This window comes from Hippoglossus stenolepis, chromosome 19, assembly GCF_022539355.2.
Source record: "Hippoglossus stenolepis isolate QCI-W04-F060 chromosome 19, HSTE1.2, whole genome shotgun sequence".
Classification (NCBI taxonomy): domain Eukaryota; kingdom Metazoa; phylum Chordata; class Actinopteri; order Pleuronectiformes; family Pleuronectidae; genus Hippoglossus; species Hippoglossus stenolepis.
In genome coordinates, this window is record NC_061501.1 from 102,657 (window position 1) to 117,917 (window position 15,261).

General features: G+C 41.1%; 1 protein-coding gene across 1 annotated transcript in view; it reads right to left on the reverse strand.

Annotated features, from left to right (window-relative positions):
• Positions 1–3,215: 3,215 nt before the first annotated feature.
• Positions 3,216–15,261, reverse strand: part of pde1ca (phosphodiesterase 1C, calmodulin-dependent a) — a 119,619-nt gene continuing 107,573 nt past the window's right edge. The window contains exon 16 of the mRNA XM_047344602.1: positions 3,216–3,444. Coding sequence (XP_047200558.1) covers positions 3,284–3,444 — 161 coding nt within the window. The 3' untranslated portion in view covers positions 3,216–3,283. The remainder of the gene's footprint in view (positions 3,445–15,261) is intronic.

Below are 15,261 nucleotides of genomic sequence, written 5' to 3' on the forward strand. Positions count from 1 at the left end.
GATAAAAACATGACGAAAGTCATGTCGATCAAAATCACCTAAAAACTCAGTTTTGTAGGTCGTCCAAAATGTGATAAAAAAAGTCATACGCCGCTCGTTTACAGATGTTTTTCTAAGGGTATGTCTAGGCGTTTTCCAAAAAAGGCCATTTGGAGACTCCAAAGGACCCTTGGTAACCATGGTCACATACCTAGGCTAAAAGGCTTCTTTTACATTTACACTTATACTTACATATAAAAGAGTCAAAACAGGTCATATAGTAGAAAATGTATACAAATATACATTTGACATGTTATTGGCAACATGCCAGTCATTGTAGCAGTCATGACTCGGTGTTGAGTAGTTTGTCGAGCCAAAGTCATTAGTGTTTTGTTTTTTCTGTAAAATGGAGTTCAAAAAGCTGCAGGACTGTGTACGTAGCTGTACGTATGAGCTGGGGTCCTGGTGAATGGGTGGGTCTGAAGGTGGGCTGTGGTGGTATTATGTCTGGAACATCAACATCATTCCATCTCTCTCCAGATGTGCTGGTTGACAAACTGGCTTGACTGCTGCTGCTGCTGCTGCTGCTTCTCCCTCTCCTCCCCTGTCCTCTGCCTCTTGGTCTTCTCCTGCAGGCAGAACCTCTCTGAGGAGTTGGGGGATGGGGCTCCTCTCCTGAGGAACTGTCCTGCTGCTCCACTCTATGTGGCCGCTTGCTGGCTGGGCGCGAAGTATCCGGCTCCCAATCCTGATCTGAATCTACATCAGATGATTGTCTATTTTGTGAAAATAAAGAAATAACATTCATTTACAAAACTAGATAAAACTTTTCTGCATTCTACACAAACACACACACATACAGTGAAACAAAGGGGCACACACACCTCCCCCACATCAAAGGGACACACACACACATACAGTAATTTATAAGTTATATATTATAATAAAAAACGTACTTGTCGAGAGTAATGTCTCCTCCATCCAGAAACATGGCCTCTGCCTCGGAGTCAAACGACATTTCGCTCTCTTCGTCTGATATTTCGTCCCCAGACTTGTCGCTATCACGCGGAAGACACAATTCCAGGGTTTCTTTGGTTGAGTAATTTGTTTTCTCCAAACGTTTCGCCATTGTGTAGCTTCTAAAGTCTCAGAAACTCTCAAAAACAACACTTTTTGCCTTTTACACACGGACGCACGAGAAACTGGTACCAGTTGTTCGCCTTTACGCAGTGACTTCCTTGTTGTGGTTATGTTTACCCCCTGAAGCAGCACATCTAAGTGTTGGAAATTTCATTGGCTATACGAAGTGCCAGTCATCAGAACAATCGGTTGCAATTGGCTCAGTCTTTACACGACAGAAGAGGGGCAGGCACTGTCCTTCAACGAGGTCTCTCGTAGGCTGTGGACAGGACATGCCAGCTCCTATTGGGTCAAGTGAGCTGTCAATCTAAAGTTCAGAGTGCAGCCTCCATTTTGAAATCAAGATATCGGCTGTGTTTACATGCAAACGGGAGTTACGAGGGAAAATACATCAAAGGTTACACATAGCTGCTGGCTAGTTTGAAATGACGCAACAGCAGTCTGTGGGTATTTATTGATGTAATAATGTGTTTTGGACTAAATATGTTACTGGATTGGATCGTCTGGACCTTTGGCAATGTAACAAGACCGTTTTTGTTGGAATGTTATCGACCTTGATTCATTAGGCCTCATCTATTACATTTCATTAATTACTATTGTAAAGAATTTCCTTCTGTTTACATTCATCTTACCAGAGGCTTTGTACTTAAATCCTACATGATTCGTTTTTCATTAATTACAGTAGTTACTCAACACAACAGTTTATATGTATTAATTATTACTTTAAGCAGGTTATAAACCAGAATTATGTACTTTTACTTGTTCAGGCATGTGAGATCCTGCACTCTTTACAACACAGGTCATTTTTCCTGCTGACTTCAGGGTCCATTGATGCATTCACCTCCCCGAAAAAGGCGGCCATATTTATACTAACTCCTAACCCGAAGCCAGCGGGGCATCCTTGATTAACATAAAGGGGGAGGTGTTGGTGTCACCCCTGTTTCTTTTCAATCTAGTGTGTTATTTAAGGCAATATATAGAGATGGTGTGTCAACTGCATTCCTGACTAATCAAAAGACGTTGTTCAATGATGTCAATAGCCCCTACCTACATTGTTGATACTATGGGGTTCATTGGTTCCTCTGACATTGGTTGTTATATTGTATATATGAATATAACTTATCTTAGACAGTTAATTGTCATTGACAAGGCATATAGATATGAGGTAAAGATGCAAAGAAAAATATCAACAAATAAGTACTTTTCTAAAACCAAATTTAATGAAGCAAGTCCTACAGACTTAAATTTGAATTTCTGTTCTATTTTTCAATTTTATGGTCAAGTGCTTCAAAAAAGGATAGAGGAAAACTGCAGCTCACTCAGAACATAGTACTTGGCCTCCCAGTTTTTTTTCAGAAATAAAAAATGAACTTAAAACTCCTAAATGCATATAGTCAACTCACATTCACCTCTACATAGTCCCCAAAAGTAGAGCACATTTAAGACAAGTCATTATATCAGGGCATAGTTGCATGAAACTCACTTGCCGATCAGATTACTAAAGTACATTGTAAAGCAAGATTTAAACACCAAAGAAAGTAACTACTATTAGTCCTACGCAAATACCCGCATTCTTAAAAAACCCATAGAGATAGATCTTGATGGTTATATATGAATAATTGGTTGCGTTTGAACTTGTTTTAATGTGTATTAGTATATGATCTAAAATTATATTTAAAAAAATGTATATATTAATATACAACAATTTGATATGGCTAAACATAACTTTGGGGGCTTGTCAGCGAGAGTTAAGGTGTCTACTCTACATTTTTGAACATGCTTGCCACGTTTCAATCTTGCCAATTTAAATAAATTGTGTACCTTAGTTGAAAGTCAAAAAAATGTTTTCACATCACAATATAGCAACATAGATGTATCATCTCCAAGATAGCATATTGTCATCATCCAATAAATAGGGCCTATGGATTTGGGAGGACCATATAATCTTTCACAAAACAGAAGCGTTCTAACTATGAATTTGAGTTAGACCCCCTCATCAAAAACGTTGAAGAGATTTAAAAGAAGTGATAGGACCACACATAGCAAAAAGAGATGGCACTGGTTAAGGGGAACAACATGACGAGAGAGCAGTAGCAATGTAGCAATGAGATTTTAAGAGATATAAAGGAAGTTGTTAGGGTTACAGATATGTCGTTGTACATGGTCACTTTCGGCAACGCAGAGAGATGTGTTGCAGTCTTCTGGCTTTTCCTCTGGCATCAAAGGGCCGCATCTCCTTAACTTTTGAGCTTGCCAGCTGGTAGGAACTGGAGCAGTAGCCAGGTCTCTTGCAGTATTGGATCGCAGTGCAACGAGGCTGAGGGTCTGTTCAAAAAACAAAATCAAAGTTAGTATGGAACCAATTCTGTCAGGTTCTTGAAGCATGTAGAGTTCTGAAAATCAATTATAAAATGTTTGGGGGTATTTTAAATTGATTTTAAATTGCAGTGGTGGTGAGAAATACAATGCAATAGTGAAAATATACTCCCCATCAACACATACAAAAGCTTTATCAGCCAAATTAAATTGTTCATGTTAAATCTTAGTGACTAGTAACTGTTAAAATGCAATATTTGCCTTTGAAATATAGTGGAATAGAAGCTTAGTCCCGTCACATACTTAAGTAAAGGGGAAGAGAACCAGGTGCTGCCTGAACACCTCCTGGGACCATCACAGCACATTCCCCTTTCTTGACTTTCTTCATGCTCTCGATTTGTCACTACAGATTGAAGCCTGCAACATTAGCATCACAAGCTACACGCAGGATAAGGGTTGACATCAGCTTTTAAGAGATGACTCTTGCGCATCAGATCTACGTCTGTTCCATCGATGTTGAACCTTTGGTTATTGGTCAGGACCTGCTGGACTGACTAGCTCCACTCATTGATTGTCACCGGGCACACATTTGGCCCAGGTCGACACCCCTGTTGGGATTATTCTGCCTTAAACTGCCTTTGGACATTCAATAAATCCGGCTATCAGACAAATATTAATATTAAATAATAACTTTAATTGACATTAAAGCTACCTCTGGCCACCACCCTTCAAAGGAAGGAAAAAGATAGCAAATTTACAGATTTTGTCTCACAAAATTACTTACAAATTTGGACAATTAAATGAATAAGTATAACCCAAATTACCATATCAGTAGTTAGCAAAGGTGAAGTATATGGAGTTCTTGACAGTGTAGAGGTTGGCAAAATTAACACTTATGCAACATTAATGAAAAAAGTATGTGTGTTAAAGAAAAACATTTATAATGAAAATAATAAAGGTATAACACACAAACTAACTAAAAGTACTTACTATATAGAGATGTGTATGTGTGTGAGGGAGTGTGTTTCAAAATGGCGGCCGGGGCCACTAAGAAGACAAAGGACCACATGGAATGGTGGGACCATGTGGCTGAGTGTGTGTTAAGTTTGTGGAGATATGTGTGTGAGGTGCTGGTGCCAGGTTAAAGAAAGTAGTTACATGTGTAGCAGGTATTAAAACTAATATTGCATTCCACCAAAAATCCCTCAGCTTTTGTTAATTATTGCTGTTTATTGTATTGGGTGTTTTACATGGGTTTGGCGCCCTCTATTGGTCGCTTTGCGTACATTGTGTTTATTTTCCCGGCTCTCGCCAGAATGCACTGGAGCTGGCGAGAGCGGTATGTATTTTGTACAGCGCGACACTAATGTGTAAATTTCTAAGCTGAAGGTATATCTAAGTGTTTAGAATGATTCATTTGCTTGTAATATTATCATAGCAGTCGAGCCGTTTCATTTTTTTTATGGTTAATTTTCATTTGTGAGTTAGTTCAGAGTGTTTTAGCGAGCTAGCAAACATGTGTTATGTTTCTGTGCATGTGCGTTGGCGTTCGCCATTTTGTGTCCTGAAGTACGCCTATTGAACCGTATATTTTTTTATGTTAGGCATGTACTGAAGACAAATGACCAACGCTGTTTCTTTTCTTCTGCTAAAACACTGAACAGGTATGTTTTGTTGCATAGGACTCTCGTTGTTGTAAATTGAAAATGTGAATCTTTTCATGATGTGTGACTGTGGTATGAGTGAATGTGATACATTCAAAGACAATTGTAAATCATAGTTTTGTTATTTATTTTTATAAATCCTTAAGTATCTTTGCATTTATTATTTCTTATATAGGCCTTTTTATTTTTATTAGGCAAGATTTGTAAATGTACTGAGAATGCATTGGAACTGGCCGAGAGCAGCATGTACTGAAGATGAATGACCAACGCTGTTTCTTTTCTTCTGCTAAAACACTGAACAGAGCACATTCAGCAGCAATTAAAGTCCTGTGCCGAAAATCAAGTCCCGGTCTTCTACTTCACAAACTGACACACAACGCAGGTAACCGGCACAAATGATAGACCGGTTACACATGCAAAGAAAGTCTCTGCGTCTATGAAGAGCATAATAGATCTAACATTAGATTTCAAATAACTAAAAACTATCACAACAACACAAATCAAACACATACTAAAATCACACTAATGAAACTGTTCTGTGCATAGCCTGGCATAATTAGCCCAGTTGGGTTGCCAGATCATGAAAAGGGAGAAATGGTCCTTTTTGATGTGCTGTTTGAAGTCCAGTGAAGTGGTCTAGCTAGCTGGTTTGTGGCTCCTGTTGTTGTTCTGCTGGCAAGACTTTGTTTCCTAACCGCTTGTGCTGAAGTCCTTAGGCACGAGCATTTGATAATGTGCACTGAAGTTATAACAACGTCCTGTTGCCCAGCAAAACACTGAAATCCGATGCCACGGACACACCCTCTGACAAAAACTCATGAAGAATACAACTTTTGATCAACAATGTGTTTAGATTGCACCGACCAAATTTGAAGTTGATGTAATTAATCCTCTTGGAGGAGTTAGTCAAAGTACGATGTGTGTGAATCATCAAAAATGACCACTTAATCCAAAATTGCTGGCTTCCTTTTAGGTTTGGAATATGGGTCCCTGTACTTTTTTTGTACGGCTTGGCATGATACATATGCCTAGTGATTTTCATGCATTTTGGTGAAACGCACTGCAGGCACTGCGCTTTAGGGGGGCGCTATCGAGTCACATGGGCATGCCCATGCACATTGTGACGACCCCCCTCCACCCCCACCTGGACACTAGGTGTCCCTGTTCTTCTTTCCCCTGAGCCGTAGGTGGAGATGATGTCAGCGTTAATCAGTGCACACCTGGGCCAGGTGCTCAGTGCTCCATCTGTGAATTAATTTGATGTTCAGGGATGCTTTAAGAGCAACAGATAGCGGTTCGATAGCTAAGGCAAATAATAAGGGACTTAAAGGGCAGCCTTGACGGGTACCTCTGTATAACTTGAAATATTCTGAATTTTATCTATTGGTGACAACAGAGGCTCAAGGTGAGGAGTAGAGGAGTTTTACCCATGCCACAAATTTAGGACCAAAACCAAACTTTTCCAAAATCCTGAATAGATATGGCCATTCCACCCTATCAAATGCCTTTTCTGCATCTAGAAAGATAACCATCTCTGGGGTTTCACCAGTCACAGGGGAGTGAATAACATTCAACAGGCGGCGGATATTGCTGAAAGAGTGGCGATTCCTTATGAAACCAGTTTGGTCTTCAGAAATAACCTGGTGAATAACTGTTTCCAGACATACAGCTCGAACCTTCACCAAAATGTTATAATCTGCATTCAGGAGAGATTGGTCAATAGGATCCACATTCATTTGCATCTTTTCCAGGTTTTAACAAAGGAGTAATTAATGCATGTGTCAGGGTTTGCTGCAGAGTGCCTCTGGATAGCAAGAGTGGCAGTAGTTTATCTGAAAATTTCTTAAAAAATTCAATGGGGAAGCCGTCAGGCATAGGTGCTCTGCTGCTTTGTATAGCTTTAATTGATCCCAGTATCTCGCCCATGCTCAATGGTAGGTCTAGCTTCCTTTCTTGGTCGTTAATATTTGGGAATATAAGGCCCTCAAGGAACTTTTCCATGTCTGTGTTGTTTGGCGGGTCTTCTAAATTTTTTTAATTTGTGATATTTGCTGAGAGGCAGATTTAACTTTAAGTTGATAAGAGAAACCTTCCTGCTTTCTCATCATATTCATAATGACTACCCCGAGCTTTTAATAGTTGCTTTTCAACTTTGCCTGTCGACAGTAGATCATACTCCTTTTGCAGATTTAATCTTTGTTTTTGAAGTTCAGGAGACGGTGTCGTTGAGTTTTGTAAATCTAAATCTCTGATTGATTTAATGAGTTGATCTTGTTTCTCTCTACGTAATTTATTTTGCAAAGAAGAAAAAGCTATAATTTCCCCCCTAATGACAGCTTTAAAAGTCAAAGAAGAGAAGGGGATACATTATCTTTTTGGTTATGTATAAGAAACTCATCAATAACTTTATTTATCACTTCACAAAAGCTTTTATCCCCAAGCAGAAGGGAATCCAACCTCCATAGGGGACAGGGTTTTTGTAAGAGATTAAATGATAGATCTAAAATTACTGGGGCATGGTCAGATTCTACTATTGCAGAGTATTCTATGTTAGCAACTGAAGGAAGGAGAGTTTTATCAATAAAAAAATAATCTATTCGAGAGTAGGTCTGATGAGCATGTGAATAGAAAGAAAAAATCCTATCAGTGGGGTTCTTAAACCTCCAGGGATCAATACATCCAACCTGATCCATAAAAGCCGACAGGGTCTTCGCCATTTTCAAAGGCGGTTTTAAAGTAGGGTTGGATCTATCCAGACTGGGATTAATTAAGCAATTCAGATCTCCTCCAAATATTAAATTATGAGAGTTTAGGGTAGGAATATTGGAGATCATTTTTTTTATAAAATGTTCATCATCCCAGTTGGAGGCATAAACATTAACAAGTATCACTGGTGTGTGAAAAAGTGAACCTCAAATTATAATATAACGCCCATTTGGATCTGAGATAATGTCTGCTGCAGTAAATTGTACCTTTTTATGAAGAAGAATGGCCACCCCCCTTGATTTACTATTAAAAGTAGAGTGAAAGATTTGACCAACCAGGTTTTCGTAATCTCACTTGGTTTCCTGTGGATAGATGGGTTTCTAGGAAAATTATTTCAGCCTTTAGTTTTTTCAAGTGAGCGAAGACTCGAGCTCTTTTAATGGGGCCATTTAGTCCCTTGACATTCCAAGTGACTAATCTGGTAATACCATCTCCTGTATTTATTCCATTTACCATAGGTACTTGAAGTTAGGATTTTTTTTTCTTTTCCCATAGAGGCAGTGTATATCCCGAACAACCCTGAACTATATAATAACCTTAAAAATAAGACTTCTTAAACATAAAATAACATTCCTATGCTGGTCTCCCTAACAGGGGCTAGCCGCAGGACTCCTTTAACTTTAACTTGGACTTCCAGTTAAGCCTTCCTTAGTTACTTCTAACTAAGAGGTTCTCCCAACACATCAAATGAGGGTTTAAGACCAGCTTTGTGGCACCGCAATGAAGAGTAATAAAGTAAAGTATAATTGCGGACAACAAGTATATGTTGAAAGTTATCAAAACTTGAACTTGTACTACAAAGCTACTCCTCATCTACAAAGCCCTTAATAATATGGCATCATCATACCTTAAAGACCTCATAGTACCATATCACCCCACTAGAGCACTGCGCTCCTAAAATTCAGGCTTACTTGCTGTCCCTAAAGTCTCTAAAAGTAGAGGAGGAGCCAGAGCTTTCAGCTATCAAGCTCCTCTGTTTGTGAGGCAGACACTCTACTTTTAAGAGTAGGCTTAAACCTTCCTTTTTGATAAAGCTAAGTTAAAGCTGGCTCAGGTTTGTCTTGGACATGCTCTTAGTTATGATGCTATAGGTCTAGAATGTCAGGGGACAAATGACACACGGAGCTTCTCTTTCCTCTTCTCCCTCTTTATCACATTAATGTCTCATCAATACATGTTACTGACTTGACTTCTTCCCCGGAGTTCTTGTGCTTTATCGTTTGCAGATCCAGGACCAGAGCTGCGGCCACATCTTGAATCATAATGATGGATCGCGAATCAGAGATCGTGGATTGTATTCTTGGATCGTGGATCGTGTTGGCTCATTGTGATCGTAATGGCGGATCCTGTAATATGTTGGCAGGTAATCATGAACAGTGATGGTGGATCATGATCGGGTTGGCAGCTGATGGTGGATTACGATGGTGGATCCTGATAGTGTCAGTGGATGATGACCATGTATTGTGGATTATGGTGGCAGCTGATCATGGACTGTTATTTTTAAACAAGACTGCTTGATATACAATACACCTACTCACAAATTCTACCATTACTGACAATGACTCCTCAATAAAATTACTTTCCATTATGTTACAAACTGTTTCTTCTAATCTGAGTTGTAAATACTCTTATTTTGCTGATGTTCTCTATTGCACTTCTGTCCGTCCTGGGAGAGGGATCCCTCACATGTGAAAAGTTATTTTAAAAATATTATTTTCAGATGGACCACCAGATCTCTGATAAGATTCAGGAGTCTATTGTCATGTGCAAACCAATTACATTTAGCAGTCGCTGGCAATGAAATGCTTGGGTAACAGTCTCTCTTCTAGCAATGCTCAAAATATTACACAAGCAAAAAACAAGAATAAAAATAAATATAGAAGAGAATATCAAAAAATACAAATGTTTATATATATATATATATATATATATATATATAAAAAATATATATAAAAATATATATATATATATATATATATATAAAACATACACCTAAAAAAGTAGTGCAATATGGTAAGGTGCAGAGTTTAGAGGAATTATGGAAGATTGGAGGAGTTTAAAAATCTTATGGCCTGGGGGATGAAACTGTCTCTGAGCCTGTTGGTGCGGGCCCGGATGCTGCGGTACCGTCGGGGTGATAGGGGTCTTTAATGATCCGGTTGGCCTTCTCCCTACACTGCCGGATGTAGAGGTGCTCCATGGATGGCAGCTCTGTCCTGGTGATGTGCTGAGCAGACTTTACCACCCTCTGTAAAGCCTTACGGTTCAGGGCGCTGCAGCTGCCATAGCAGGCGGTGATGCAGCCAGTCAGGATACTCTCTATGGTGCACCTGTAGAAGTTGCAGAGAATCCTGGCATCCATGTTGAGCCTCCGCAGCTTGCGGAGGAAGAAGAGACGCTGTCTGGCCGTCTTCCTGATGGAGTCTGTGTGGTGAGTCCAGGTCAGGTCATCACTGATGTGAACCCCGAGGAACCTGAAGCTGCTGACTCTCTCCACCGTAGTCCTGTTGATGGTGAGGGGTGCATGTATCAGCTCCTTCGTTTTGCTGACGTCGAGATGGAGATTGTTGTCCTGGCACCAAGATGTCAGGGCTCTGACCTTCTCTCTGTAGGCCATCTCATCGTCGCCGGTGATCAGGCCTGTGACGGTCGTGTCATCAGCAAATTTGATGATGGTGTTGGAGCTGTGGGTGGCCACGCAGTCATGTGTGAACAGGGAGTACAGGAGAGGACTGAGCACACAGCCCTGGGGGGCACCGGTGTTAAGAGTCAGGGTGGAGGATGTGGTGCTGCCTATCCGCACAGCCTGGGGCCTGCCTATCAGGAAGTTCAGGATCCAATCACAGAGGGTGATGTTAAGCCCAAGGTCTCTGAGCTTGGTGACGGGCTTCAGGGGCACGACAGTATTGAACGCTGAACTGTAGTCAATGAACAGCATTCTTACATATGTGTCCCTCTGGTCCAGGTGGGAGAGGGCAGTGTGTAGGGTGAGGGAGATGGCATCTGCAGTTGACCTATTTGGCCTGTAGGCAAACTGAAGTGGGTCCAGTGAGTCAGGGAGGGAGGAGGTGATGAAGGATGTGACTAACCGCTCAAAACACTTCATGATGGTGGAAGTGAGTGCAACTGGGCGGTAGTCGTTCAGGCAGAGGGTCTTTGTTTTCTTCGGAACAGGGACAATGAGGGTCTCCTTGAAGCATGCAGGAACTACAGACTGGAGCAGTGGCAGGTTGAAAATGTCTGTGAACACATCTGCCAGCTGATCTGCACACACCTTGAGAGCTCGGCCAGGGCCTTATATACATCCCGGAAGGGAGTGTAAACATGGTCGAGTGTAGGACAGCTGATGTGTTGATGGTATCTTGGCGTTGTTAAAATTACCGGCCACAATAAACGCAGCCTCCGGCCGTGAGGTCTCTGTCCTGTCGATAACCGCATGTAGCTCGTCCAGGGCCTGATTTGTGTCAGCATACGGCGGAATATACACCGCTGTTATAACGAGCGATGTAAACTCCCTCGGGATATAATAATTTTCCACATCTGAGTGCCACAGATTGTTCACCATGCAGTAGACACCTCCTCCCTTGCTCTTTGCCCGAGTTTATTGTCCGGTCCTGGCGGTGAATGACGACCCCCTCGGGAACAATGGCGGAGTCCGGGATTGAGGGGTCGAGCCAAGTCTCTGTGAAAACCATAACGTTACAAAACTTAATGTCCTGTTGAAAAACAATCCTGCTACGAAGTTCGTCCAGCTTATTATCCAGAGACTGGTCATTAGCCAGAAGAATACTCGGGAGTGGAGGCCGGTTCTCACGTTTCCTCAGTCGGCTAGGATGCCGGCCCGTGACCCTTGTTTCCTTCGTTGCCTCCGTGCTCCAGGTACAACAGGTAAACAGCGCATGGGTATTCCCCTTTGTCTGCTGGTGGTGGTGAAAAAGTGTTTTCCACAGTCAACCTGATGTACAGAAGTTTTTCTCTATCACATTGTATGATAGGGGCTCGCTTGGTCATTGTGCACAATGCAGAATAAAGCAGAATAAATAACAAAAAGACAGAAAAAAGAGCAGAGCTGTGGGGGAGCTTGAGAGACGGCAGCTGTCCTCAGCCCCATCTTATGCTAAGAAGGAGAGTATCTAGCGGATGAGACCATAAATACCAGAGGGAAAAAATTGTTGTCGACAAATTTCCCCATTGTGTGACTAATAAAGAATGATCTTATCTTATAATTATGAGAAGTGCCTTTTTCTCTCTTGAACCCCTGCCCCCCGAATTGGGTGACGTAACAGATTTCTTCTGCTGGTTTTATACATATTCATTGCAATGCGGAGCCATTTGCCACAAAGTCTTTTACTTTTGCTTTCATGTTTCAAAAGAAAAGCATGCCCCTGACTTGTCTGTAACATGCCTCTGCGCAGATGTGGCTAGTGTGGATGTATCAGGGCCTTTGGAGAACAATGCACTGCAATGCTAGGGCCAGTACTCCCACACTGCCACTGGTGCTTCCTCCTTAATATCAGGCCACCCATGGATTATCATTGAGATTTCAGCTCTTGTAGGTGACATGAATACAAATTCAAAATCCTGCTCCTCACACACAAAACCATCAACAATAAAGCTCTATCATAAATTAAAGAGTGTGATGCACTGTATTGCCCTAACCACTTCGCTCCCAAAATACAGGCTCACTTGGGGTTCCCAGAGTATGTAAGTGTAAAGAAGGTAGATCCTTCAGCTTCCAGGCTCCTCTCCTGTGGAACCGGCTCCCAATCATGGATCCCAATCTTTACATTTCATCATAACCCCCCCGTACTTGTTTTCTTAATGGAAAATTGAAATGTGTATGTATACTAGGGGTGTGCGATATTAGGAAAAAATGCTATATCGATAACGTTGTTTAATATCGCGATGATGATAATTTACTGCTCCTCTGTGCCTCTATCATCCGCGCTGTGCGCTGCGTCAACTGCGTCAAACCAAACAGAGCGCTCCCCGCCACCTCCTCCAGCTCCATACTTTTACTAAGTTTATAAAGTCTATTGTTTTTACCCAGACTGATTATATACATGTGCCCGATCACACTGTTTGTTTGTGAGTATGTGTGTTTGTGTGTGTGTGAGAGAGGAAAAGAGCGAGCAAGGGGCTGATGAATGCGCTGCTCTGAAGAAAGATTTACCTCATTAATAAAAGAATCGATCATTATGTGATGATCAGTGTTGATATTGTGGCGACAAACAAATCAACTTTTAAACTGTAGTGAGTCAGAGACGTCAGCTGAGAGAGAGAGAGAGAGAGAGAGAGAGACGGAGTCTGTGTGTGTGCTGTTACTTCCCTCAGGTTCTGGGATCATGAATAAGCTTCATAATTCTTTTATATAATCAACAGCTCATATTGATGAATCTGACCCGGGACAAACGTGATCAATAGAAGAGAGCATAAAAATTATGATCACTTGACTGAAGTTGAAGAACTGAATCTATGTACCAAGAAACCGACAGATATTTGTTTCATTTTGGTTTTCACATTATGTGGGTGATATGCCTCTTTTTTCCCATGGTATTTTGTATTGTGACTTTGAAACCTCAATAATAAAAATAATAATTACAATATTAATAACTGAAAATGCAGACAGATTGCGTACCATTCTGACATTGTCGCTCCTGGTTCTCTGTAGCGCTATCAGGTTTCTTCTTGTCCATGACATCTGAATCATTGTCTCCATCCTCCATTTTAGGCTTTTGCTCCTCCTGCTTCATCCTGTTCTCCACCTCTTCCTGTTGGCCCACTTCTTTTTTCATCACATCCTGTCCTGCCTTGGCTCCGTCAACAGTTCTCCTCGACCTTATCACATCTGCAGTCTGCTTTTTGTCCTGACCAACCTCTTCTCCCTCCTTCTTTCTCTCCAGGTCTACAGTGCACGCGCACGCACACACACACACACACATACACACACACACACACACACACACACACACACTTATAAACACTTGTTATAAAATCGTACATTGATAAATAAAGATGTTCTGTATTATGTTGCCAAATAAATGTCGTTAATGTTGGTCTGTCATTTCACAAGAGTAGTACTGTCCAGTACAGAGAGTGAAATCATTGCAGTATCAAAGAACTTTTAATTGGGAGCTAAACCTCTGTCAATTCCTACATTAAACTCTTTTACTCTCTGACTAGTCCTGACTGGTTCTGACAGCTCAGAGATTTCATACAGTGATACAGTGATGTCTCATTTTGCATCATGTTGTGAACAAGGACACAATATCTTCCCAGCTTAGGCTGTGTTGAATTAACCAATATATATTATATTATTATACAATATATATTATATTGGTTAACTAAACACAGCCTCTGTATTTAAAATACAAACTTAAAAAAAAGGTACATGATTTAGAGTGATAAAATAGAACACTAGCCATCATTCCATTTGCTAAAAGCTCTGATTTTGGACTGTGGCAGGCAATGGACACATTAAAAGCCTGGTACATCAAAATAATTTGACGTATCTATAACAATGTCTACTACTATTCATTTTTCATTTCTTTTTTCAATAAATAAATATAAATTATCTAAAGATGATGTCTTTGCTCAACGTTTTCAAGCAGCATGTAGCTTGCATTCCACTGCCCACCATACTGAAATGCAGGGGCCCTCAAGCGATTTCACCAGACGCTGAAGTTGTGTGCATACTGCTTGAAGTTTAATAAAGACTGGGAAAATGGAGTTCACCTTATGTTGGTTGTGGTAAGAGAGGTTGTACAGGATTTTGTACCTCTGAACTAGTGTTTGCTCATTCTGTACACAGCCCATTGCAGCTGTCAAAAGAGAAATGACAGGGTGGAGCAATGCCGCAGAATTTCCTTGACTATGTGTGTGGCTTTAATTTTAAGCTACGTCGGGCATGTGAGCCAGCAAAGACAATCAAAGTGCTGCTCAGGAGAAGATGAAAGGTTGGTACGACAGGCAGGCTAAGCGCAGTTTTGTAAGCCCCTGGTGATAAAGTGCTGGTTTTGTTTAAGTGGTCTCTATTTTGTCTAAGAGAAAGTGGCTGATTGTGACTACCTTATTGCTACTTCGGACCAAAGTCGTAGGAATATGCTGTGTCACATTAATATGTTAAAACTGTATAATGGGGGCGTGAGTTTGACTCTGTGGAAGCTGTAGCTGTCACTCCTGTTGTGCCATCTGGGGAGCTGGGAGTGCTGAAAGCCTGTCACTAACTGTGTGACGGTGCTGTTGGCTATGACAGTGTTCGAAAGTCAATAGCGTGACCAAACCTGACTGTTAACCTTGACCTAGAATGGAAGACTGTGTTGACAGGGTTGACAGTGTTTCTTTTGTGACAAAGCTCGATTTGTTGAAGGGGTACTGGCAAGTCCCTTGAACTGCT